The sequence below is a fragment of the Amblyomma mixtum genome, chromosome 5, assembly GCF_055824585.1.
Source record: "Amblyomma mixtum isolate Tamu chromosome 5, ASM5582458v1, whole genome shotgun sequence".
Classification (NCBI taxonomy): domain Eukaryota; kingdom Metazoa; phylum Arthropoda; class Arachnida; order Ixodida; family Ixodidae; genus Amblyomma; species Amblyomma mixtum.
This window is the reverse complement of record NC_143016.1, coordinates 125,674,347-125,697,705: the sequence shown is the minus strand read 5'-3', so window position 1 is coordinate 125,697,705 and position 23,359 is coordinate 125,674,347. Positions and strand designations below refer to the sequence as shown.

Here is a 23,359-nt window from a genome sequence, read left to right as displayed (position 1 = left end):
CAGCGTCGTTGAGATTTTTTCCTGGCCGTTGCATATGTGCAAAAATCTAAAGGTTCTTGAACGACAAAGATTCAATAAAACGTTTGTCCTCTACTTGCGAATTTCATGGCCTTTACGTTTTTCATATCAGCGGCATGCACTGCTTTGCTGGTTTCGGACTGATATGGTTCTAGACTTCGTGTGATAACTTCTTTACTTAAATACGCAAAAACATGGAAGAATTGGTATCAGTTATGTATGCCACGATTTTTAAGACATACGACTGCATTCTTTATTTTTAAAAGAACGCATATCTCACTTGTGTAGACAGTGCGTAGCATTATCTAATACAAAATGGCATTGTCAATATGGCAATGAAGTTGTTATTATTGCGTTTTATCCCTCTACAAATTCTATGAAGAGGAAGCGCTGCAGCATGAGCCCCCCCCCCCCCCCCCCCCCCCCCCCCCCCCGAACAAAATTTCTGGCTACGCCACTGTTCCATGCACACTGAAGATAGGGTGGTTTATAGGGTCGATGCGAAAGCGCAACGGCGGCATGTGGTAACATACTGTCACGACCTTTTTACCCTTTTATTGGTCCTCTAAAAAAAAGGTAAAAAAACATAAAAGAAAGAGAGAGGATGCCTGGACCAGCAATGCTTTGCCAGGCTTAACGCCAATTCAAAATAAATGAAAAATAACTGTTCCAAAGAAGAACAAAAAAAATTGAACGAAAAACAGAGCATTAAAAAAAATGGCTGAGGCTTAACTTGGTTAAGCCTGGAGAATGCGAAGCATCATCGTGTCGCGTAATTTGGAGGCGCACAACCACAGCGACGGCGCGAGGTGGGCCCCCGTTTCTCCACTGTCGTGACGTCATCGTGTCATGTGGTGTGACGTCATGTATCACGTGATTTGGAGGCGCACAACCACAGCGACGGCGCGAGGTGGGCCCCCGTTTCTCTACTGTCGTGACGTCATCGTGTCACGTGGTGTGACGTCATGTATCACGTGATTTGGAGGCGCATAGCCACGGTGAAGGGCTGAAGTGGTAGCTAAAGTAGTATGCTTCGCATAAAAACTCAAAAGAAAAGAAAACCCAAGGAGAGCAGTGCAGGTAGTCGTAGGGTAGAACCCAAGAATGAGGTCGGTCCTTTTAATCCCAGGGCAGGTCTAGCCCGAGCACGCCTTTCGAGCCAACCGCCGCTTCGTCGTCGTTTCGACTAAGCGCCGAGGCCGCGCGATACTATGCACGGGGCAATATGTATAAAGTACCAACTTTTGTTAGGTAAGCCGTGAAAAGAGTTTGATCGACAAAGCGTGCTCAGAAATATGGCCAAGACTGTACCTTGCCTAGCTAAGCCGGCGAAAGAAATACTATTCGCGTATTACCAAGGTGAAAGTCACGCGCCGCTCGATTGTGTCTATGCATCGCCAGAGCTTCCACCTATGTGCGAACAGTATAAAGTTGATCAGGCGTATCTTATTAACTACAACCTGCTTATGTGTCCTGTGGGCAGAAAGACACTGGATAAATCTAAAATTAACGGATGTGGAAACTCAATGCAAGGCTGCTGGAAGATGCCTTTTTCATCCGTAAAGTTCAGGAAAGCGTGAAAAATATTTGGGCGGAGGGAAACATTCGCACTATAACGTGGAATTTATTTAAGCATGAAGGCCGTCAAGATAATGGCCACTGAACGAGCGACCCAGATTATACACGAAGAAAAGAAAGAAGAAAGGCATTTGTGGCAAATGCTGAGCGAGCTAGGTCGCCGAGAATCGGTGACACCATGCCGTATTCATGAACGTGATGAAACAAAGAAAGGATAAGTTGGAAGTCTCAGATGCTAAGAGATATAAGACGGCAGCGATAAGGGCGCGTTCAGAAGTATGACTGGCGGGCGAGATGCCCACAAAACGGGAAGCTCACCGAAGAAAAAGCGTAAGAGGACGCACGTTCAATGACCAAAAGGATACTGAACGCGCTTTTGCCGATCGATAACGCGATGTGTTTTCCTACATAGTGCGAACTCGGAGCAGGTTCGGAACTGAATTTCTGCGCTCAGTTAAAAGATTAGAAAGTGAAGTGACTGCCAGACTATATATAGAACCAGAAATAAGCCTGTTCGAGATGGAAAATGCTATTGATGTACTATTGGTAAATCGCAACGGCCGGACAGTTTAGGTGCACCAGTTACAAGACCTTTAAAGTTACGCTAGCCGTCTTTTCCCTTTGTTCTTCAGTAACTCTCACACCATTCTAATACCAGAAAGCGATGAACCGCTGAACATTCCCAGTGTTATAGGACACAGGCCAATAAAACTAACGAACTAATTATTCAACCACGCGATGATAAACTGACTTCGTAAAAAATCGAATCCACAAAGAATTCCAATTCCCGTCAATGTCAGCGGCAATCAACATCAACAGCTTGACTTGCCCACTGCGGGACAAAGGCCTCTCCCATATTTCAATAAAGTGGCCGTCGTTGATGAGCTACCGAACTTGAGTGTAACTACAGACAAAAACGAAACAAGGTGCAACCAGCTGCGCAGTAGCAAACAACTTGTCGCCGCTCCTCCGCCACCACCGCAGACGCTGCATCACTCTCGTTCGCACGTGACCGCGAAAAGCTAATCTGCAGAGCCGTTACTGCTCTATTCAAATCATGCGCGCCGTCTGCCACGCCATGTGCCAAGGGGAACCCCCTCACCATCCCCGTGGAATTCCTGCTTATCCGCTTCCTGCTTCCGATATGTTGAGAAGTATACTTGTAGTTCGGCTTGTTGGTGCAGATTTTGGACAGACATCCGTGTTCGTTTCTTTTTTTTTTGCTCTCATATGTCTTTCATATCCTGCCTTCCTGTCGGCGCACTTTTTCCAGCATACTTCCGGCCCTGGATTGATGCACTGCAATTTTGTTAGATATATGCCAAGACACATGATCTAATATGTCGGGAGGAAGCTTACTGCTGCAATGCAGTGAGATCTATTAGCCGCTAGTTTTCAGCTATGTGGCTGCCTCCGGCAGGATTGCAGCCACGCAAGTCACCGATCACCAAAGCATATACACGAAATAAATGTCCGACGACAGCGCAAGCGTCAATTCCGAGAAGCCGTGTGTACACCTGCGAAGTCTTGAAACACGATACACCTTGAGCTACCACTAGATCGCAAGCTCTCATTCAAGGGTGACTACTGAATACTATTGAAGTCCAGCCGCGGCTGCTGTACTTCGGTCGAGGCGAAATGTTAAAAAAAAACACAATAAAAACGGTGCATTGAACTTTGGGTGAACGCGGAGGTAACCCTGGTAATTCGAAAGTCCACACCGCAACCGCGGCGCCGCCCGATTCCCAACAGTCGTTATTACCACGACTATGCTACGAAACTGGGTGAATTTGCACGTTCCTCGATAGCTTCTAACAATTTATTATGCACACCCACTTGCTGCCCTAAACTTAATACACTATGAACAAATAAAAACACCGGTGTATTGAACTTTAGGTGAGCGCGGCGCCGTCCTATCTTCCAACGATTATGCTACATGACTCCGTGTAATTTCGCGTTCAAACACATTACATTTTCCTAAATCTTATTCCACTGTGTCGTTTACACAAGCTAACGTTCATGCAGTTCTCCGCCGCCCATCTGTACACTTCAGGCAACTTTTTTGCTAGGGGATGAACTCCTCGTACTATTCGGCAACGCCATGCGTTATTTAAAGAGAGTAGGCATTTTATTGAACATATAAATTTTAATCCTTTTGGTCAGGGTATCTTTTGAGAACATTACCATGAGATAGCAAAACCGAGCCATTTAAGTTATCTTTTCTAATGCTCTTCACCAAGCTCACAACACGTGATGTGTAAACTTAAGAACGACGAATATAGACGATGTGTGTAGTTGGATCTGATTTTGGATTTCGCATGAAGGGGGAAAGCGCGAACGCAGTCCCCCACTACCAAAAATTGCATGCCCCATCTGCCCCAGTTTGGGGTAGTGGCAGGGGTCAGCACGAGCGCAGTGCAATGCCCGCGCCTCTCCCTGGAGACACCGCCTCGCTGATCACGGTAATCCCGGCACCAGGTAAGTATGCTGAGGAAACGTCTCGCCACGGGTACCCACCGCGGGTAGGCAGCCATATAGCGCAAGTTTATCGGTTCGGAAAAAAACTCAGAACAGTGACAACACGGAGACAAACCGCGAATTGAGCTTGATGGATTCAGGAAAACCTGACCTCTCAACATGCTGTTAATCCAGACTATCACTAATTCAAGGTTGTACGCCAGTAGAATCCGAGAACTAGTCGCAATCCCGACGGCCGTTTTATCCGCTGGGCAACCGGAGGCACGGAGACCGGTTTAGCTCCACCGCTAGAGGCGCGACCACCGCTCAAAGAGCAAGGTGTCGTACCGACTCGTACGCATACTTCGTACACCAAAAAGCAAACCTCGTTGACTTCTTGCACATTACACACGCTCATCAATGGCGCAAGCATGAAAAGTATTTTTCTCTTCGCAAAATTCGTCGTGAAACACTTCAGCAGTCTGACAAAATGAGCTCGTGCTGTGACATAAGCACGTGGCAACGCCATTCACTTTTGAGGAACACAGAGGGTACTCGAGCCGTACAGCATATGGTTAATAAAAATAAATGTTACAAGCGCAACGATGTAAAAAACCGTACAAAGCGAAAATAAAAAAATAACAATGAAAACAAAAGTGCGTCGGCCGGGAATCGAACCCGGGCCACCCGCGTGGCAGGCGAGTATTCTACCACTGAACCACCGACGCGATGTGCAAGTTGCGCAAGTTAAGGTGAAGCACTGGGTAAAGACACAACCTGACTATTCCGATCGCAGCAAGGGTCGAGTGCACGCCCGCCGAGTTGATTAACTTGATTTCAGCCAACACGCAAGGCCTGCCTGCTGCTGACGCGTGACCTCGGGAGACACCCATGGTGCTCGAACTAAGCTCAGAATTGTTACTGACAGGTTAGTTTCTTTTGTGCAATTTGGAATGCTGCCTAAAGAGATCTACTAGCTTTTCTCAATGCTGGGCTGCAATATTCTTTCAGGCACTAAAAGTGTCGAGACCAACCATGGAGTCTCCGCATCAAACAACCAAAGTTGCATGCATATTTGCTGCATACATTCCGAACAGAAAACTAAGGAGGAGCTTTTCTGCACAAGCTGTAATGTTTTCTATTCATACACAACACAAGTTGGAACGTAATGAGCAGTTTAGAAGTGCAAGGTGCCGGGCTAGTTGGTAATCCATGATGGAAAACAGCGCAAGAAACGGGACGAAAACACGAAGGAAGAAGACAGCGCCCGTGTCTGTGTCTTCTTCCTTCGTGTTTTCGTCCCGTTTCTTGCGCTGTTTTTCATCATGGAGCAGTTCACATTGCCTCCTGTGTATACTAGCTGATTTTTGTTAGTGAAATTTCTGGTTTGTGACTGAGCATACTGATAGGGAAAGGAATGTGTTTAAGAGAAAAGTTTAAAAAGTACCAACAACTTCATGGATCTCAACAAACACACGTACCATATAACAGGTGAATGTTATGTCTGAATGCAAACCTCTGGCTACTAGAATATATATAAACAAGGAAATAATAAGATTTGTGCCAATTGAGGTAATGCACGGAACTGTTAAGCATGGCTCCAAATCTCTCAGCAGTCACCTATATGTAGAAAGCTACTGTGCTTGTGCACTGTGAGCCAGAAAATGCTTGCTACACACTGCGTTCACATCCTTTATATCCAGGCAAACATGAAATAAAAATGGAAACGAATCGCTCAGCCCCGAAGACAAAAAATCAATCTTTGGTCAAGGCAATTGAACTGAAATGCAGAGATCGTAAAGAGCATGACCTGAGGCACACTCAGATTTTCTCAGCTAGTTGATGTGAGTGCTGCTGCAACTGCTGAAATTAAGTTGAATATATTGTTTGATATGAAAAATACGCAGGCCAATTCTATGCACAGAACAACGAGAAAGCAAGATTTTTTTTTGTTTTTTCACACTGATGTATACCCAGACAAATGATGAATACAACAACCACCACCCCATAAAGCTTGTAATAAACCACAGACTGATTTTGGCACCTAATAGTGCATTAAATCACAACAACAAAACAACTATACCTACTGACTCAAGGGCAGAACTTTCAGAAAATTGAAAACTCTGCATCAAGCACTGACCAGTTTTCACTTCAGCATCATTTATCCAATCTGTCAACCTTGTCTGCAATGCCACATTGCTTTTCATCACTCCCATTGTTGGCAGATATGATCACACGCTGCATACGCACTGTGATAGACTACACACTTGACTGTTTTAAATACTGGTTCGCCAAGGCAGATAATTTTCATCGTTAAATAGTGCACTGTTCACTCCAAATGTTTAGTGAAGCGAATGCATAAACTTTATAATACATATCATTGCTTATAGTGCACTGTTCATAACCAGCAATGTAAACTATGACATGCAGTTGAAAAGCCAGTGCAACACCACAGGAGCTGCTCTTTTAACCTACCCTTAATTTGTGTAAATGTCGTAGTCCTGTTCAAGTCAGGTGGCAGCTAGCACATGTTCACGAAGGTAGGTGTACAATTATTTGTCCACCCACTTCATTTCACGCCTTAATTCCTGACACTGGTTAACACGTATGAGCACTCAATAAATACACTATATAAATTCAGAGTGCTCAACAAGTCAAGAAATAATTAGGTGAGAAAGATGGAAAGGGCGGTTCTTTATAATGTTTACATTATTTTAAAACCTATGAGAAATACATCTGTATGGTTGATGTAGGTAGATCATACACCAAAGCTGACATTTCGTACATGATAGAGTATAATGATTAGATTATTAAAAAAATGAACTAAACTTGTGATTTTTTTATTTTTACTTTGGACTTTAAGGTGCAGTTTCATATTACGAAATTGAAGGCAGTCAACATCGAAGGCGAGCTTAGTTTTTATTTTTTTTAATCAGCAATATAGTTTGAAATAGTAAACACCAGAAGCACGCATTTGTAAGTGTGTTGGGCGAGCTCTCCTGCATTGTATTTGTATACAGTGGCATTGCTTTGCGTGTTGGCACTACCACACACAGCACACGACCTAAACCTTTTTTTACACATTACAGCCATCGTTTGGCTCATGAAACTGAAACAGCATGACAGAAAAAAAAATGCAATTATAAATCATTTAGTAATTGTAGGAGAATGCCAAGGGGTCATAGAGGGAAAAAAACTAGGAGGGAGCGTGACACCATAATCTTGCAGCCTAGTCATAAAAAATATAATGGAAAGCATCATGGGGAAATAGGCCCTCATGTGACAAGCCAGCGGTAGCTCTTAGCCGGATTTCGGTTTCGCTCTCTCGCTGTGTTACGTCAGACGACCAACACGTACTTAATCTGAATGCCGATTCAATTTCACATATCATGATACGCGCTTGCACCTTTCACAACAGGTTTCCCAAAGATCCTAAACTGAAAACTCTTTGGAGAGAAGCGCTGGAACACAACGAAACTTGGACGCCATCGAAATGGAGCTTAGTATGCTCTATTCACTTAAAATCTTAAGATGTTATGGTTCAGGTCGGCTGAAACAAAGAGCCGTGCCGTCAATTTCACAGGTTTGTGGAATCTATGTTATCGTGTTCGTCTTCACTTGTGCCCGCGATGATTTCAAGCAAACAGTGAAATAGTTATTTTTTGAATAAGCAAAATACACACATATAGATTTGCGGCAACTAGTGCTTCACTAGGCGACGTCAAAGCTAGGCGCACATACGGCGCATTTTTGTTGGTTTACATATATGCATCTTCAGCGGCACCGCCGCTCCGCTGCGAGGTCACGTTTGACTCTTATAGCGGTGGTTTTCAAGGGAGCAAAAGTGCGTGTGCAGTCTCGGGTTTCCACGTCTCGGCTGAGCACGAACGTACACTCTGGTCCTCTGCTTTTTGCTGGACTAGCTGTTTGCCTTTGCATGCTAGCGAGCTCGTCTATTCAGAGAGATGAAAAAGTCTGTGAAATATGGAAATAACACGTCAAACAGCCCTCGGAAACAAAATTACCAAGCTGGCTGAGTAATATAGCGGGGTTCAAAGCGGGAACCATTGCTCTTGCAACACGACCAGAATGGCATTTGTATCTTATCTTTTTGGAAAAATGCCGTTCTTTACTGCCGCTTGAGCATCTGTACTTCTAATGTCCTGGAATATACACACCGGGCTTATTTGTGCGCGAGATAAAACAAAAAGGCCATCCTCTCTGTTGTATGACTGCAAATATACTTTGCTGCATTTTTGGTTTAATTTTTGTTAATTGCATTCAACAATAACCAGATGCAAAAGAGTTTTTTTTTTTTTCTTTGCAATGGTAAGGCTGAGAGACATCTGCTGATTTGTGGCATTTTTTTTTAATACGAAGAAAATATGCAACTTTAATATATAATATTGAATGCTTCTTGGCTGACAAACATACACATTGTACATTTATTCTTAGGGAAGCACTGAAAATTAGAACAGCTTTCTTACTCCTATTGAAACTGAGCAACGGAATACCTTCCCCTTTAGGCTAGAAGAAAAGATATTTGATATTGTGTTTTATTTTTTGCCAGCGTTCTCTGGGAGAAAGCACTGAGCCATTGCATTGACAACAAAAGCCATGAGCACCTTTCATCAAGAGATGGAAACGCCTCAAGATGATACAGTATGTTGAATTTTTTCAATCTCTCTCACTAGGCAGTGCTGTTAAAAAAAACTCACACCAGCAGCGGACAGGATTCATTTCTCATGTGCACCCCCTTACAGGCAGGTTCTCAGGTGGCCTCAGAAGATATGCACATTTCGGATGAGTTTGTTTCAATTACTGTGGACGTGTTAAGTGACTTGTCAGCATTGCAAGATGTCTTGGTAAGTCAAGCACCCCCAATAACTTTACATCCAATGCAACAGCAATATGTGCATGTTCATATCCTGCAAATGTCAAGATGTTTGCGTGACCTATTTGCAGTTTATTAAGGGTAAAACTTATGCATAGTGCTCAAGTCATAGGTCTTAGGTCTGGGGCTTAAGGGCCCATTATGTCAACGTGGTGGGCTTACCCTTAGGGTACGTCTACTGTGTTTTCTACTATATAACTTTTGTGTATTTGTGAGCCCTACCTGTTTATATAATATTACAACAGAGTTTATGTTGTTGATAGTTACATGTGCAGCTGCAAAACTGCAGATGCTGAGAATAGCTGGAGGCCACCGTTTGTAGTGACTGGGTGTACACAAATGGCCTTTACAATGTTCTTAGAGGGCATACTTATCTGCACATTTTAGTGATGTTCAATTGTTGCAAAACGGTCCTTTTGAAAACAGTGAAACACCTTAATCAGTGAAGCAACAATTTATTAGGTATCATTAAGTGATTTTGCACATATATATGTCATGAAATACCTTTACGGCTCTCTTTAAAAGTTTGTTTTGGCTTACTTGCATCCCACACTCTGCTGCTAGGAAATCACAATTTGTTTAATTTAGAAAGAATTTTACTATGTATTATGCCAACGCCATATTTGTGATACCATCAGTGTGCAATGACACGCCAAAAGTGACATTCTATTTGACTATAAACACAAAGCCCTGAAGGTAGGCTCAAGTTTTCAGAGCATCGAAAGCTCACTTTATTCGAAAAGAGAAAACATCTAGTTTTCTTCTGTGCGCTTCATGTTTTGAGTTGTTTACCAAATTTTTTTCTGTTCTTGCACCAGTAGTAACCAGAACCTTAAGGTGATTACTTTAACAGAACAAACTTCTTTGCTTACATGCAATTGTGGTCATCTTTTCTCTAGCCAGGCAGTTCAAGGCAGCATGACGAAAGTATGGATGCCTCTTCACCTCCATCCTTGCAAGCTAACCACATCTTAGAAAGACCATCAACGTCACAATGTGAAACGGTAAGAAAGCATAAGAAAGACCTGTTGCTAGAAGCTCTAATATTTTTTCTGCGATTAATGACGGTCCACAGACTTCGAGAGCTTTGTGCATACTTGCTACTTCATATAGTTTGTGCATCGCAAATAAAAAAAAATTCAGGATTACCATGTGAGCATTTTTAACATTTCATAATAGATGCTTTATTTGGCCTTTATCTATAATTGTTTCAAGATGAATTGTCAAGCCATGAAGCTAAAATCATCTAGAAAGTAACCACCTTGTTCGGATACCTTTTGTTCCTACGAGTTACTTTTGCACAATTGAAACAGTTGCCAATATCAAATAATTATGTTCTAGCACAATTAACTGAAAACTTTTTTTTGCTTTCGTACAGCATTGCCATGGGACTGCCTGATCTGCTTTCATGCATAAAATTACATTATATCCTATGCAAAAACTTGAATGCTAGTGGATTAGGCATGTAAACTGTTAACTTTTGCACTGACAACTTTGCATGATGTTTTATACAACTTTCAGACATGAAATGAGCTAATATATTTAGCTGTTTGCGTTTTTCTTAGAAGTGTGTGATGAGGTGGTGCTTAGTTTGTGTTAAACCTCATTTCAGCTGCAGGCGCTACAAAATACTCCTGAAAAGACTTTTCTGCGAAGTGAAGTTAAGCGGTCCATGAATCTACAAACTGCAAGCAAAAAGAAAATTAAAAGGTTGCAGCAGTCCCAACGCCGGCTTGCACACAAAGTTGCCCATCTAGAGGATGTGGTCAAGGACCTAACCAAAAACCGCATTCTTATCGATCAAGGCATCGCAACGCTGGGAAGCCTTGCAGGACCTAACAAAGACGTATTATGCGTCAAATGGCAAAGAAGTCAGTGGCAGCAGTGCCAACTGTTTATTCACCGCAACTCAGGGCCTTTGCCTTGATGTTACAATTTTATTCACTAAAGGCCTACAACTATGTGTCAGCTGTATTTGACACCTGCTTATCATATCCAAAGACATTGTCGAAATGGTACCAGAGCATTGATGGTGCTGCTGGTTTCACAAATGAAGCCCTAGCTGCACTAAAAATTAAAGGTAATAAAAATTCAAACGCAGGCTAGCTGACAATTTGTAACTTGGTTGTCGATGAAATGGCAATTCGAAGGCATGTAGAGTGGGATGGGAAAAGATTTCACGGGTATGTCAATATGGGAACTGAGGTAAACGATGACTGCTTCCCAATCACTAAAGACGCATTCATTTTAATGCTGGTAGCAGTTAATGAACGATAGAATCGGTTATTTTTTAGTTGATGGACTCACAGGAGAGCAAAGGAGCAGCCTGGTTCTACAGGCTCTCTCTCATGCACATGAAAAAGGAGCACATGTTGTGAACCTCACATGTGAAGGTGCACTTCTCCAGCTTATCAATGCTGCGTAGCCTTGGCTGCAAGCTAGACCTTACTGAACTGAACGCATCTTTCCCACATCCAGTTACAAAACAACCGGTTCTGCGCAACACACTCTGTGACAAAAGAATCATTGTAGATGAATATGGTGGAGTGGTTAATTGGAAGCATATTGAGAACCTCCATGAGGTTCAGTATGCAGAAGGGCTCCATTTAGCTAATAAGCTGAGGCAGTCGCACATAGATTGGAAAAGTCAGCCGATGAAAGTCTCTCTTGCTGCACAGCTCTTCAGCAAAGCTATAGCTGACGCTTTAGCAGAAAGCAGAACAGAGAATATTCCAAGACTCCACCAAACTTCCGCAACGGAAAAATTTTTTAGGTATGTAAATGACGCATTTGATATCCTTAACTCACAACACATAAAACAGTATGGGTGGAAGAAGCCGCTGACTGTTGAAAACTCAACTGTTGTCCCTGCATACTAGCAAAAATTGAAGTCCTACTTTTCTTCGCTGAGAGAGTCAACAGATGGAAAGCTAATAATTGAAACTAACAGGAAAACTGGATTTATTAGCTTTATTATCTACATCGAAAATGTTATCTCTCTATGCAATCATTTAATCTGGGTAAAGAACCATTGGGTTCTTTGGTGCAATTCGCTCATTTGGGGGATGCAATGACAATCCTAAAGCAAGACAGTTTGCTGCAGCATATAAACGCCTAATAATTAAGAACAAGGTGAAGGATATTGCTACTGGGAACTGTCTTCCCCTAGAACACATTCAAATTTTGTATGCAAGTTCAAGAGCAAAGCCTTCTTCCACCGACGTGATTAACTTGAGCACCTCGAGAAGATGCCTCGCCGACAGTGAAGCCCTTTCAACAGAGACCCTTTCGGAAGATCACGCGTACTGCGCAGATCCAGGCAAAATTTCGGAGCTTGGTGATTCCATCATTGCATACATTGCACGGTTTGTTGTTCGTCATTTGCAGGCCCGCAGCAAGTGCTCTGAGTGCACTTGTGCACTGACTGTTACAGGCCCTGTATACACTGCACACTCTCTCATACAAAGAAAGCCATATCCTTCAAGAGATGTGTTAACGATTTGCCGAGAAACAGAGAAGCACTTGCACAGGGCTCTTGCATATTCCTCACTACCATCACAGACACTTTCAGCTAAGGTTGCCCTTATTACAATGACTAAATTAATTGGCAGAGATCTGTTTAAGGATCTAGACGAGCATATGCTTGATAGCTATGCCCTGGAGAGCCACTCAACTCATTTAATGAGGGCAATAGTTGACAAGTATCTGGATGTGAGAATGCATCATGTTGCCAGGTCAATCACACATATGCTACATCATGAAAGGGTTCGACAAAAAAACACGAAGTTAACGCAGTTCGACGGCCAGTAACCAGGTTTTATGTCTGTCGAAAACTGTATTCTAAAAATTGCAAGGGAAAATTTTATTCTTCTATTGCTTTTAAGTGCTGTTTATGACTATAAAGTTATCCTATCAGCATATTCCATTCATACCTGTATGAAAGTAAGCAGCTAATGCAGATTCTCATACTTGTTTCTGCTGAATTCTTTGGTTTCTTGGAGCTCAAGTTTGGTTCCACAAGCCATTAAATTCATGGATTCAAGTGAAATTCAAGCAGTTAAATAATTAAACTTGCAAAACCTCGAATGACACAGCCACCAAAGTCACATCCAGTTAAATAAATTCCGTACCGCATGCTTTAACTGACTGTGCTTATTCCGGGGCCTAGAACAGCCCGTTACCAATTGTACAGATGGGGCTTCTGTGATCTAACGATGGTTTTACTGTTTGGACAGCAGTGTTTGTGTGCAGATGTTTGCTGCTAAAGCTGCAATTCCATCTTGCAAAAAAAAAAAAATCTTTGTAGAAGGCCACTGTCAGTGCACGTTAAAAGAATCCCAGGTGGTCCGAATTTCCGGAGCCCTTCACTACAGTGTCCCTCATAGCCTGAGTCACTTTCATCCTTAATTGCCTATATTATACTCACTATGTGTTTGATCAGCCATCTTATGGTCAGGGCCTTATTGTAGTAATGCAGCAAAATATTTACAGCTTGCAAATGGGATTTCAGTGATACGCAAGATCTGAACCACACTTGCTTTCTTTTTCTCAGGGCGAGGGGCAGGGTTAGTAAAGACTGTTCTCATCGCAGGATATGTATACCACAAGCCATCCAAGCAAGTTGATCCACACTTAAAACTTCGCACCAGAGAAGTTAGAAGTAATAATTTATAGCTGTAAAACCTTTCTTTATCATGTTACATAGCACAATTCACTCTGCATAACAAAACTGCCTAAAACTACAGTCACTTAATTTAGAGAAGGATCTTTGGAAGCTAAAATTTGCTAGATTTGGAACACTGGTTTGCTTTTTTTCAAATGTCAAGCTGGTGTGATTAGCCTGTTTTATGTGCTACAGAGATTCTTGGGTAGGTGTCCCTAAGAGTGCACCATTTTTCCTTTATCCAGCTCAACTGATGTTCTCTTCAAACCGGGGTACAGTGCCTGTTTCTCTGGACATGCCATTCCAAGCTGTCTGACAAGTGGACAAGGACTGTGTGCTTTAAATTGATCGCCACAAGGCCAAATGTGAAAGCACTCGCACTGTAAGCACCTTGCGATCCAATTGCTTCGAATCCTGTGCCAGCCTGTCTCCAAGTGAAGAAAAAGACCGTTGTCGACTACCCGGACGCTGTGTTCCACGAACCAGTAACTTGTCACAGAACACCTGGATGGCTACCAGCCCAGTACTTCGCTGAGGATTCTTCGGAGAGGCTTCTGCTGATGGCTCTTGTTGGATTACCTGCTGAGCTGACTGCAGCGTCACCCGTCTGCAATTTCAGAAGCTACAAGCCTTGCCTCGCCCACTTCGTTTGAGCCATTTTGGCGGCAGCAGCGGTGGGGACCGGACGCAGGCCTAACTGTGTCAACGCATCTTTGCAGGTTGGTTCTTGCTATTGTGTTCTACTTATCATTTTTCGCCGCTGCTGCTGCCAGCTTTTGTGCATTGTGATTAAAAGGGAGGGGACCATGACCCGTGAAACGTGCATTGCTTGCAAGAAGGCTGTGCCTGATGTTGGTAACAAGATGAAGTGTTGTGAGTGTGAATACTTATATCATTTAGGAAAATGTTCCGGCATTTCTGAAGCTGCTTTCAAGACTAAAAGTGAAGAAGAGTTGAATAAGTGGAAATGCCCTACTTGTTATTCTGCTAGGCTGAGAAGCGGTTCAGGTAGTACGTGCAAGGTGGTAGACGAGCTGCTACAGAAAGAAGATACTGCAGTGGAATCACCTTCTAGGCTTCAAAATATGCCCTCAGTAGACTCAAAATTAAACCACATTGTTCTTCAACTAGAGGCACTCCGGCGGTTGCCGGAAAAGGTAGACGCTGTAGAAGAAAGCATGAACTTTATGAACTCTAAGTTTGAATCCCTCTTGTCTAAATGTGAAGAAGTAATTTGCGAGAACGCATCCCTCAGAGCTAGCAATGAACTTCTTCAGAAACAAAACCGAGAGTTGACAAACCGCGTCAATTCACTGGAACAGTATTCAAGAGCTAATAATGTTGAATTGAAAGGCATACCTGTGACTACAAACGAGAACTGCGAGCTGATTATACAAGAAATTGGAAAAAAAGTTGGATGCTCTGTCACTTCCGATGATATCGACGTCTGCCACCGAGTTTCCCTCAGACACAGCTCAGACGAAAAGAACCTGATTGTACGCTTTGTGTCTCGGAAGCTACGTAACGAATTTTATCAAAAAGGGAAGAAAGCGCGACTTGACACTGAGAGCTTGGGCTTCTCAGGCGATAACAAACTGGTGTTTGTGAATGAGCACCTTACTCCAGAAAACAAAAGGCTCTTGGCAGAAGCGGTCAAAAGGAAAAAGGAAAAAGGGTGGAAGTTCGTATGGACAGATCAAGGACAAGTAAAGGCGCGAAAGACAACAGACAGCCCCATTGTTCGTGTGACTTGCGATGATGATCTGGCTAGTATCAACTAGATAATCTCAATGGGCATCCAGGCGACTTATCCGACTGTTGACGTTATCAATCAGAGAATAGCATCGCAAGATGTGCTGTTGGGTGCGCATTTCAATGCCAGAAGCCTGAGAAAAAATGTAGATTCTATATTCAACTTCACAAACTTATTCGATTCTCATTTTGCCTTTTTGGGCATATCTGAAAGTTGGCCAAGTCCAGAGGAATTGCAACTTTTTAACAAAACCGGTTACAACCTAGAAGCACAATGTCGCAAAAACAAACTTAATTCAAATTTTCCCCATGGTGGTGTTGCGTTGTATATCGATGAAAATATAAGCTATAAACGGCTGAATCATGTTGATTTCTTAACACCAAATTGTGAAAGTGTTTGGGTATGCATAGAAAAATCGCATTTACAGATGGCTAAGAATCTTATCATTGGAGTGGTCTACCGATCGCCTTCAGCACTATACCAAGAGTTTTGTTCTGATTTTGACCGCATACTTTGTTCTTTTTTAAATGATAATGCTGCTGTAATCATTATGGGTGATTTTAATATTGATGTATCAAATAACAATTGCCCGTCATGCTATGAATATGTTTCTTGTTATACTAGTTACGGGTATACGTGTCTTGTTGACTTACCCACGAGAGTAACAGAACACAGTGCTACAATTATTGACCATTTGTTAACTAATGTCCGTGTTTGTAGTTCTTTCGTTATAGAGGCCGACATTACTGATCATTATCCTGTGCTGTTTACAATGTCAAACTATTTGAAAATTTCTAATAAGCATTATAATCGGAGATTTTTTAATCACTCGCGGTTTGTAAATAATGTATGTGCTATTGACTGGTCGTCTGTATATTCTTCTAGCTGCGCTAATGACAGCTATAACCAATTTGTTCAACTTTACACAGAAGCAATGACGTCTGCGACCACCTCTTACTCTGTTACTGCTAAGCACAAAACCCCACGAAATCCTTGGGTATCGAACTCGGTCTTACTTTGCATTAAAAAGAAATACAATATGTATAGAAAACTAAAAAAACAACCCTTTAATGCATCATTAAGACGCCGGTATTCAGAGTACTCAAGAATTTTAAACAATGTGCTCTTTGCTGCAAAAAAAGCCTACTTCAGTGATCAGGTCCGTTTTAATGAAAAGGATTCAAAGAAAAACTGGAGTATCGTGAACAAATACCTTGGCAGAGAAAGAAAGCAACAATCGCCTGATAAAGTAGCATATAATGGCACAACACATACGTCACCAGAGGATATCTGTGCAGCTTTTAGCGATTACTTTTCGTCAATAGAAAATATAAATCCAACCGAACCCTGTGCCACATGCCTCGTCCGACCAACTGGCTCATTTTATCTTTTTCCTACAGATGGTGATGAGGTAAAGTCAGCAATAACCGGCATGCGTAATGCTTCTTGTGGCATTGATAACATTTCAGCCCAAAGTGCTAAATTGGTGATAGAAATAATATCTCCAGTGCTAGCCCATATTGTCAATATAATTTTCTCGACAGGCGTTTTTCCGGCAAAAATGAAAGTAGCAAAAGTTCTTCCATTATACAAGTCAAAAGAAAAAGATAACATCCAGAATTACAGGCCGATATCAATATTACCGGTTTTCAGCAAGGTCGCTGAAAAACTGTTAGCAGCAAGAATTAACAGCTACCTAGAAAAACACAGTATTCTGTCACCCTACCAATTTGGGTTCAGAAAAGGATACTCCACAACAACTGCCGTTTCGACCTTTGTTGACATAGTTAGGAAGTTTATTGATTCGGGTTCCCTAGCAGCAGGCATATTTATCGACTTCGCCAAAGCCTTTGATTCTCTAAACCACAGCATTCTTAAAGAAAAGTTACGGCGTCAACGGCACACCCCTAACACTCATTGAAAGTTACCTAAAGGACCGCCATCAAGTTGTTTTCTTCGGAAATTCACAGTCGACTGCAAAGGTGATTAATATCGGGGTTCCCCAAGGCTCCGTGTTGGGACCTTTGTTTTTTTTTTGTTTTTTTTTTGCTTTATATCAATGACTTGCCTTCCCAATTAACTTATGCCCAAACTGTATTATATGCCGATGATACAACTCTAGTATTATCAGATCGCGATGAAAGTGCCCTGATTAGAAAAGTAAATAAAGAATTACAAAATGTACATAAATGGTGCATGGCGAATGCAGTCAACCTTAATCCTAATAAAACCGTTTTTATCCTTTTTCACTCTGGCAGAAGAATTGTGTCTCAGCATACAGATGTAATTTACAATAACCGGCCTATTCAGCATGCTACCAACACAAAATTTTTGGGTATTGTGATAGATAGTTATCTCAAGTTTGATTTACACATCCGTTCAGTAATTAAGAAAGCCTCATACGGCCTGCATGCACTTTCCAAATGCCGAAATTTTTTCCCCGTTGATGTGCTTGTTAACCTTTATTACGCCTTTGTCCATTCACATATTAATTACTGTGTGTCTGTTTGGGGATGCACATATTCATCTCACATCGCCCCCTTATATGCTTTTCAAAAAAGAGCTCTTCGAATTGTCGCGCAAAACATTCAGCATACCCATCCGGATTAATTATTTGCCGTTCTTGGTATTCTAAATGTATATGACCTAGTAACTTATAATACCGCTTCCTTAATTTATCAGATAATTCACAACACACTCAATTTAACTACAGTATGTCTTCGTCACTCACTACGCACGAACACGTCTACTACAAGACATCGGCTCTTGCTTCCTACAATACATACAAATTATGGTCGACAAACGTTGCAATTTACGGGTCCTTATCTGTGGAATAGTCTTGAATATAACTTCAAATTTCACCTACACTTCATGCCTTTCAGAAACAATTAAAACATTTTCTACTAAATTCAACCTAGTCTACATTCTTTAGTGCTGTGGTTTGTGTTTTTCTTTTCTAATTATAACATGTTTATTTGATATTGTCACTAGTATCCAGTGCCTACTGCTGTAACATGCTTATTGTCATATAGTTGCGTTTTTTGTTGCTGTCGTCTACGTCATATGTAATAGCTTATAGTGGTCGGGACCCTTAAACAAATTTTGTTGGGTCCCTGAAATTGTCTGTTTGTATTTCATGTTTTATGCTAAATAAATACTTTCTTACTTACTTTCTTAAAACAGTATGGTAGAGTAATAACCACAATAACAATCATTGGTGCAGTTATTTTTTATTTACCTAATTGTGTTCAAGCAGATGACACATTTGGCATATGTTTTCATTAAGAAAATGCTTATATTAAACAATTATGAAAATGAGCCTCGGTTTAATGATTAAAGGTTAGCGTCAGCACAAGTTCTGCATGCATGGGCTGAATTCCATGTTTCGACAGTAATTCATCTTATATGTATAGTGGCGTTATGAAGCCATTGGAGAAGGTCAGGAGGACCACCCAGGGTTGAAGGGCAGCATGGACAAAGAGCACACAACCCGAGAGATGGGCGAGTTCTATGATTGATGTCAGCAGCTGAAGCTGCCCGTCTAATTTCCTTGTTTTCCTACAAACTGTTTTGAATTATTTAGGGCAGCACAGGCAGCTGTCGATATTAAAGAAGTTCTCAAGCAAAACAGACCGTAATGTGATACTACTTTTTGTGCTTATATTTGGTTACAAATAGGTTAGTATTTTGGAGGTAGAAATTTTTCAAAATCCTCCAGCTAAACATGGCAGACCCTGTGTATATGAAATACATGAAATCTGCAGTAAGGTACTGATTTCATTGCAATAACATGCACAGACAGTAGTAATTTTCATGTGTGGCTATGCTTTTAGGGACAACATCCAACTGACTGGTCCAGCGAAGTCTTTCGCAAAAGAAAGATCAAGCTGCAAGGAACCTAGAAGAAGGGGTGCACTGTAAGCATGCATCTCAAGTGGATCAGCATGTACCCAAAATTCAAAGTTGGATCTGTGGTAAAGCGCTCGTTTACCGAGCCGGAGTACACGGGTTCAAACCCGACTGTGGTGGCCGCGTTTCGATGGAGGCGAAACGCAAGAGGCGCCCGCGTGCTGTGCAATGTCAGTGCACGTTAAAGATCCCCAGGTGGTCGAAATTATTCCGGAGACCTCCACTACGGCACCTCTTTCTCTCTTTCTTCTTTCACTTCTACCTTCCTCCCTTCCCTTAAGGCACGGTTCAGGTGTCCACCGATATATGTGAGACAGATACTACGCCATTTCCTTTCTTCAAAAAACCACTTTACCAATTTACTGTTCACATATTTTATTGAACAATGCAGTGAAGCACAAGTCTTATCTTTGAGTTAGAAAGACATAACAAGAATAAATTTATAATTAGGTACACAGAACACACTGCACAGCATTTTCAGACAGACATTTCAGACGCATACTTTGACCAATAGACTTGTCAAAATTTCAGTGTACAGCTTGTTCTTGCTGAAACTATGGCCTATGGTTTTATGCTTCTCTTTTTACTTGAAGAGCTGTTTATGTGATGCTCTCCATAGAGCCTCACTGAAGCTCCAGTTATAATAATTAGATGAGGAAGAAGCAGCTGGATATTGCACCAGGTCTCAGACCTTAGCCCTTTCTTTTTATATGTTTAAAAGTTCAGCTATATGCTTTGCCTTAGATTTTAATTTATATTACTTCCTACATTAAAGCATATAGCTTCTGCATTGGATATGCATATTTTATCATGACCATTTTTGTATCCACATAGTATGATCATGCACCAGATAGTACCATAAGTCGATTAATACCGAAAAATCAAGTTTATGCTTTCACTGCAACACACAACGTCCACATTCTCATCTTTATACTTGCCAGGCCTTTTGTAATAATTGTTTGCTTGCCAGGTTTACAGACCCTGCTGAACAGGAAGACAAATGAAATCAGTTTCTTTTACTTGTAATAATAAAACTTTCTTGTAACTTCGAGTTCATTCTAATTGATTAATAAGAAATGCTATGTGGAAAAAGCAAGCCTAGTTAACGTCATTGGAGGCAAGAACAAAGGCATTTAGAAAATTCCTGCTAAACCACATTTACTTCACTTGGCCCCCGATAAATTAATTCTTTTGACGTTTAATTTGTAAGAAAGGATCTTTTCCACATAAGAGTGGGCTTCTTTCATTGTGTTGAACTCTTACCATGATCAGGTTTTTATGTGTTCATTGTTCTGCTTGCGATTTCAGGTTGACATCCCTCAACACAGAGGGATAGGAAAATCTCTGCAAATGAAGGCAGCAAAAATAAGAGAACTTGAGGAGCGAAAGGCCCATAAAAACTGCAGCACCGAACAGCGCATCTATGTGGCAATCTTGCCCATGAGTTTCCAACATGCTCATCCATTCGGTGAAATACATACACAATCACATACAGGCTGCTCTTCGCAGAGGTAGGTTTAGCTCTTTTGATAAAGAAAATGCTAAGCAGTTAATTGATAAATATCAGAGAGAGGAACCTGATAGCACATTCTTTTACAGACAGTATCAGAGGAAAACTGAACCAAGTGATGACGTTTGGAGCAAATGGAGCAGGAATGAGAGGAAATGCTCTTTTTTTGTTATCAGCCAAAATTTATGAAAGAAATGCTCATAAAATATGGACAATCAGTTTATTGCCTGGATGCAACGAAGAAAACGACAGACTATACTCTGCCACTTTTCTTCACTGTCGTCAAGATGGCACAAGGCTACATGTGTGCAGGTGTTTTCATAACTCAATTTGAAACAGGTGCCTGCGTTGCAAAGGCCCTTGAAGTGTTCAGGAAGTGGTGCCCTGACCTCAATCTGCAGTACTGGATGACTGACTACAGTCAGGCAGAAATCAATGCCCTTCAGAGCAGCTTCCCCCAAAGCCAAATCACAATTTGTGACTTTCACAGAGAGCAGGTACGGGGAAGGCGGCTAAACATATCTCAGAGTTGTATTGTTGCAAAAGAAGATGCCCTCTTTCTGCTGCAAAGAATAGCCAATGAAGCCTCTGAGGAAGAAATGAACCAATGTATTAATGATCTCAAAGCATTGGAAAACTGGAAAATTCATATGTTACATTGACACACATTGGCTGTGAGTGAAAGAAATGTGGGTGCGTACTCATAGGTTGAAATTTGAAATTTATTTTCTTTCTTTTTACAGAAAGAGGGAGCCGGGGCAAAAGGCCAATTGGCCAGACGAGGTCCCGGCACCTGAAGCAGGGGCAGCGGTGCGCAGCACATACAAGCATCATAACATCATGGCAACAAAATACAAAAAAATTGATGACATTAAAGAAATGACGTAGTGCTGACGGCAAATAATGGCACTGAAGCACAAAACAAAATCTTGAAGCAGTATTACATCAAAAACAGCTATGGTAGAAAGTCTTTGACAATGCTGATCTGCAGACTTGTCAAGCAATTTCTGCCTGACAGGCAACATCAGCACCAAAGGAAGGTAATGAGCCTGTCATCACCGTACCGGACAAAGAACAACATCCCAAATATTTGCACAACCGGCCACCGGCTTTTATTACGCATGTAATGCAGAGGATGTTCATTGCATGCGAGTACACGCATGAAGACATCAAGACAAAATTTGTGACAGGGCAGTACCTCGTGCAGTCACACTCATCATCCAGCTCGCACACGGTGGATTTTGCAGGGCCGAACGGCACGTGCCTGGAATTTGCAGCAACCAAATTTTCGTGCAGTGTTCAGGCTGACCGAGAGTTCATTTTCTGACCTTCCTGAAAGCTACCTGAATTGACCTCATGTTACTGTGAGAGCCTGTGCTACTGCTGATGATCAAAGAAACAAACCAGACAGCCAGGAAGGGCATGGAGGAGAAGCAAGTTCTCATGAAGTGGCAGCTCTCAGCATACCTCTGTTCTTCGAACCAGCTGAAGTTGAAGCACAACAACTTTCGAAGCGTAATGGGGAAGCGTGGCAGTCTCCTTTTTTTACTGCAGCGATTCTTCAGCTCTAGATAAAGCAACAGAAAAACTGGAGGAAGCCTACTCTCTTCTTGCACAATCAGTTCCATCTACCAGGGGTCTGTGCATAAGAAACTTCCCAACAAAAGGCTGTTCAGGGCAAGCACCCCACACTTCGCAGAAGGACGCTGTACGAGCAGCACCTAGGATTTTGCAAACAGAGAGGGCGAACAAGGAGCAATGGTGCACTAGAGGCCGTGTTGGAAAGCAGGCAGATGAGCTCCGCAAGAACATTAATGTTAACCCCTTAGAGATAAGCAATCACTTAGTGGGGCACCATGATACAAGAGGGAAATTTCACGAACAAGGAGCAATGATATCTGGAGCTTAAAGCACCTGGCCATGACAGATGCCACAGTAGAGGGCTCAGGATAAATTTTTATGACCGGAGGGTCTAAAATGCACTGGCATTGCACAACATAGAGGAATTGTCACATCTTGTCCTGGCTGAAATGTTGCCACCTCGGCTGGAATTTAATCTGCAATGCCATGCTGAACAGTAGGGTGCCTAAGCCACTACAGTAGGTATTTACCAGAGAAAGTGGTTGCTATGGGATCAACTGTACCGAATTTCTTTGGTGTGTGGCTTATTAAGAACAACACATTATTCATATAGGGAAGATGGAAGACAGGAGGATGCAATTCAAGATTTCTTACTCATTCTTGGCCACATTTAACCACCACCATGAGATACTTCCTCCCTCAAGGCTGAACCTTCTTAGGCCGAAGGGTCAAGAAATGTGACAGCTTCTAACATGGCAATATTGCCAACATCATGACTATGCCCTCAATTTTGGTGTACCACCACAGTGTTCAATGTCCAAGTTCGCCACGCAGGGCGACGCCATTTTGAATGTGGAGAGACCCCAAGCCACGAAGAACAATGGCAACAGGCGCCGACAGCTGCAGCTGGCGAGGGTGTGACAGGCAGGCGCTACGCGAGCGCCGCCGCAACAACAAGAGGCCAGAGCGCAGTGACAGCCGAAGCAGAGGATGCTG

General features: G+C 42.2%; 1 protein-coding gene, 2 non-coding genes and 2 pseudogenes across 6 annotated transcripts; 3 read left to right on the top strand and 2 right to left on the bottom strand.

Moving 5' to 3' along the window:
• Positions 1 to 3,918: 3,918 nt before the first annotated feature.
• Positions 3,919 to 4,082, bottom strand: LOC149343630 (U1 spliceosomal RNA). Its single transcript, XR_016283332.1, has one exon. It is a non-coding gene; the product is annotated as a U1 spliceosomal RNA (small nuclear RNA).
• A 628-nt stretch (positions 4,083 to 4,710) lies between these two features.
• TRNAG-GCC (transfer RNA glycine (anticodon GCC)) lies at positions 4,711 to 4,781 on the bottom strand. Its single transcript has one exon. It is a non-coding gene; the product is annotated as a tRNA-Gly (tRNA).
• A 103-nt stretch (positions 4,782 to 4,884) lies between these two features.
• LOC149343628 (uncharacterized) lies at positions 4,885 to 20,714 on the top strand. Of its 4 annotated transcripts, none has more exons than XR_016283137.1 (7): positions 4,885 to 4,981; positions 7,472 to 7,636; positions 8,817 to 8,918; positions 9,847 to 9,951; positions 13,856 to 13,992; positions 19,197 to 19,280; positions 20,581 to 20,714. XR_016283137.1 is itself a non-coding variant. In XM_089545982.1 (5 exons), the coding sequence occupies exons 2-5, from the start codon at positions 7,547 to 7,549 to the stop codon at positions 13,862 to 13,864; spliced, it is 306 nt and encodes a 101-aa protein (XP_089402108.1). In that variant the 5' UTR covers positions 4,885 to 4,981; positions 7,472 to 7,546; the 3' UTR covers positions 13,865 to 14,006. The 4 variants fall into 4 exon arrangements, 2 of the variants coding, with proteins under 2 accessions (XP_089402108.1, XP_089402107.1); XR_016283138.1 differs by lacking the exon at positions 4,885 to 4,981 and adding an exon at positions 8,624 to 8,715 and having other exon boundaries at positions 7,496 to 7,636; positions 9,851 to 9,951; XM_089545982.1 differs by lacking the exons at positions 19,197 to 19,280; positions 20,581 to 20,714 and having other exon boundaries at positions 13,856 to 14,006.
• Positions 19,317 to 21,523, top strand: LOC149343627 (uncharacterized; annotated as a pseudogene).
• On the top strand, positions 21,470 to 22,691 carry LOC149343626 (uncharacterized; annotated as a pseudogene).
• The last annotated feature ends 668 nt before the right edge of the window (positions 22,692 to 23,359 follow it).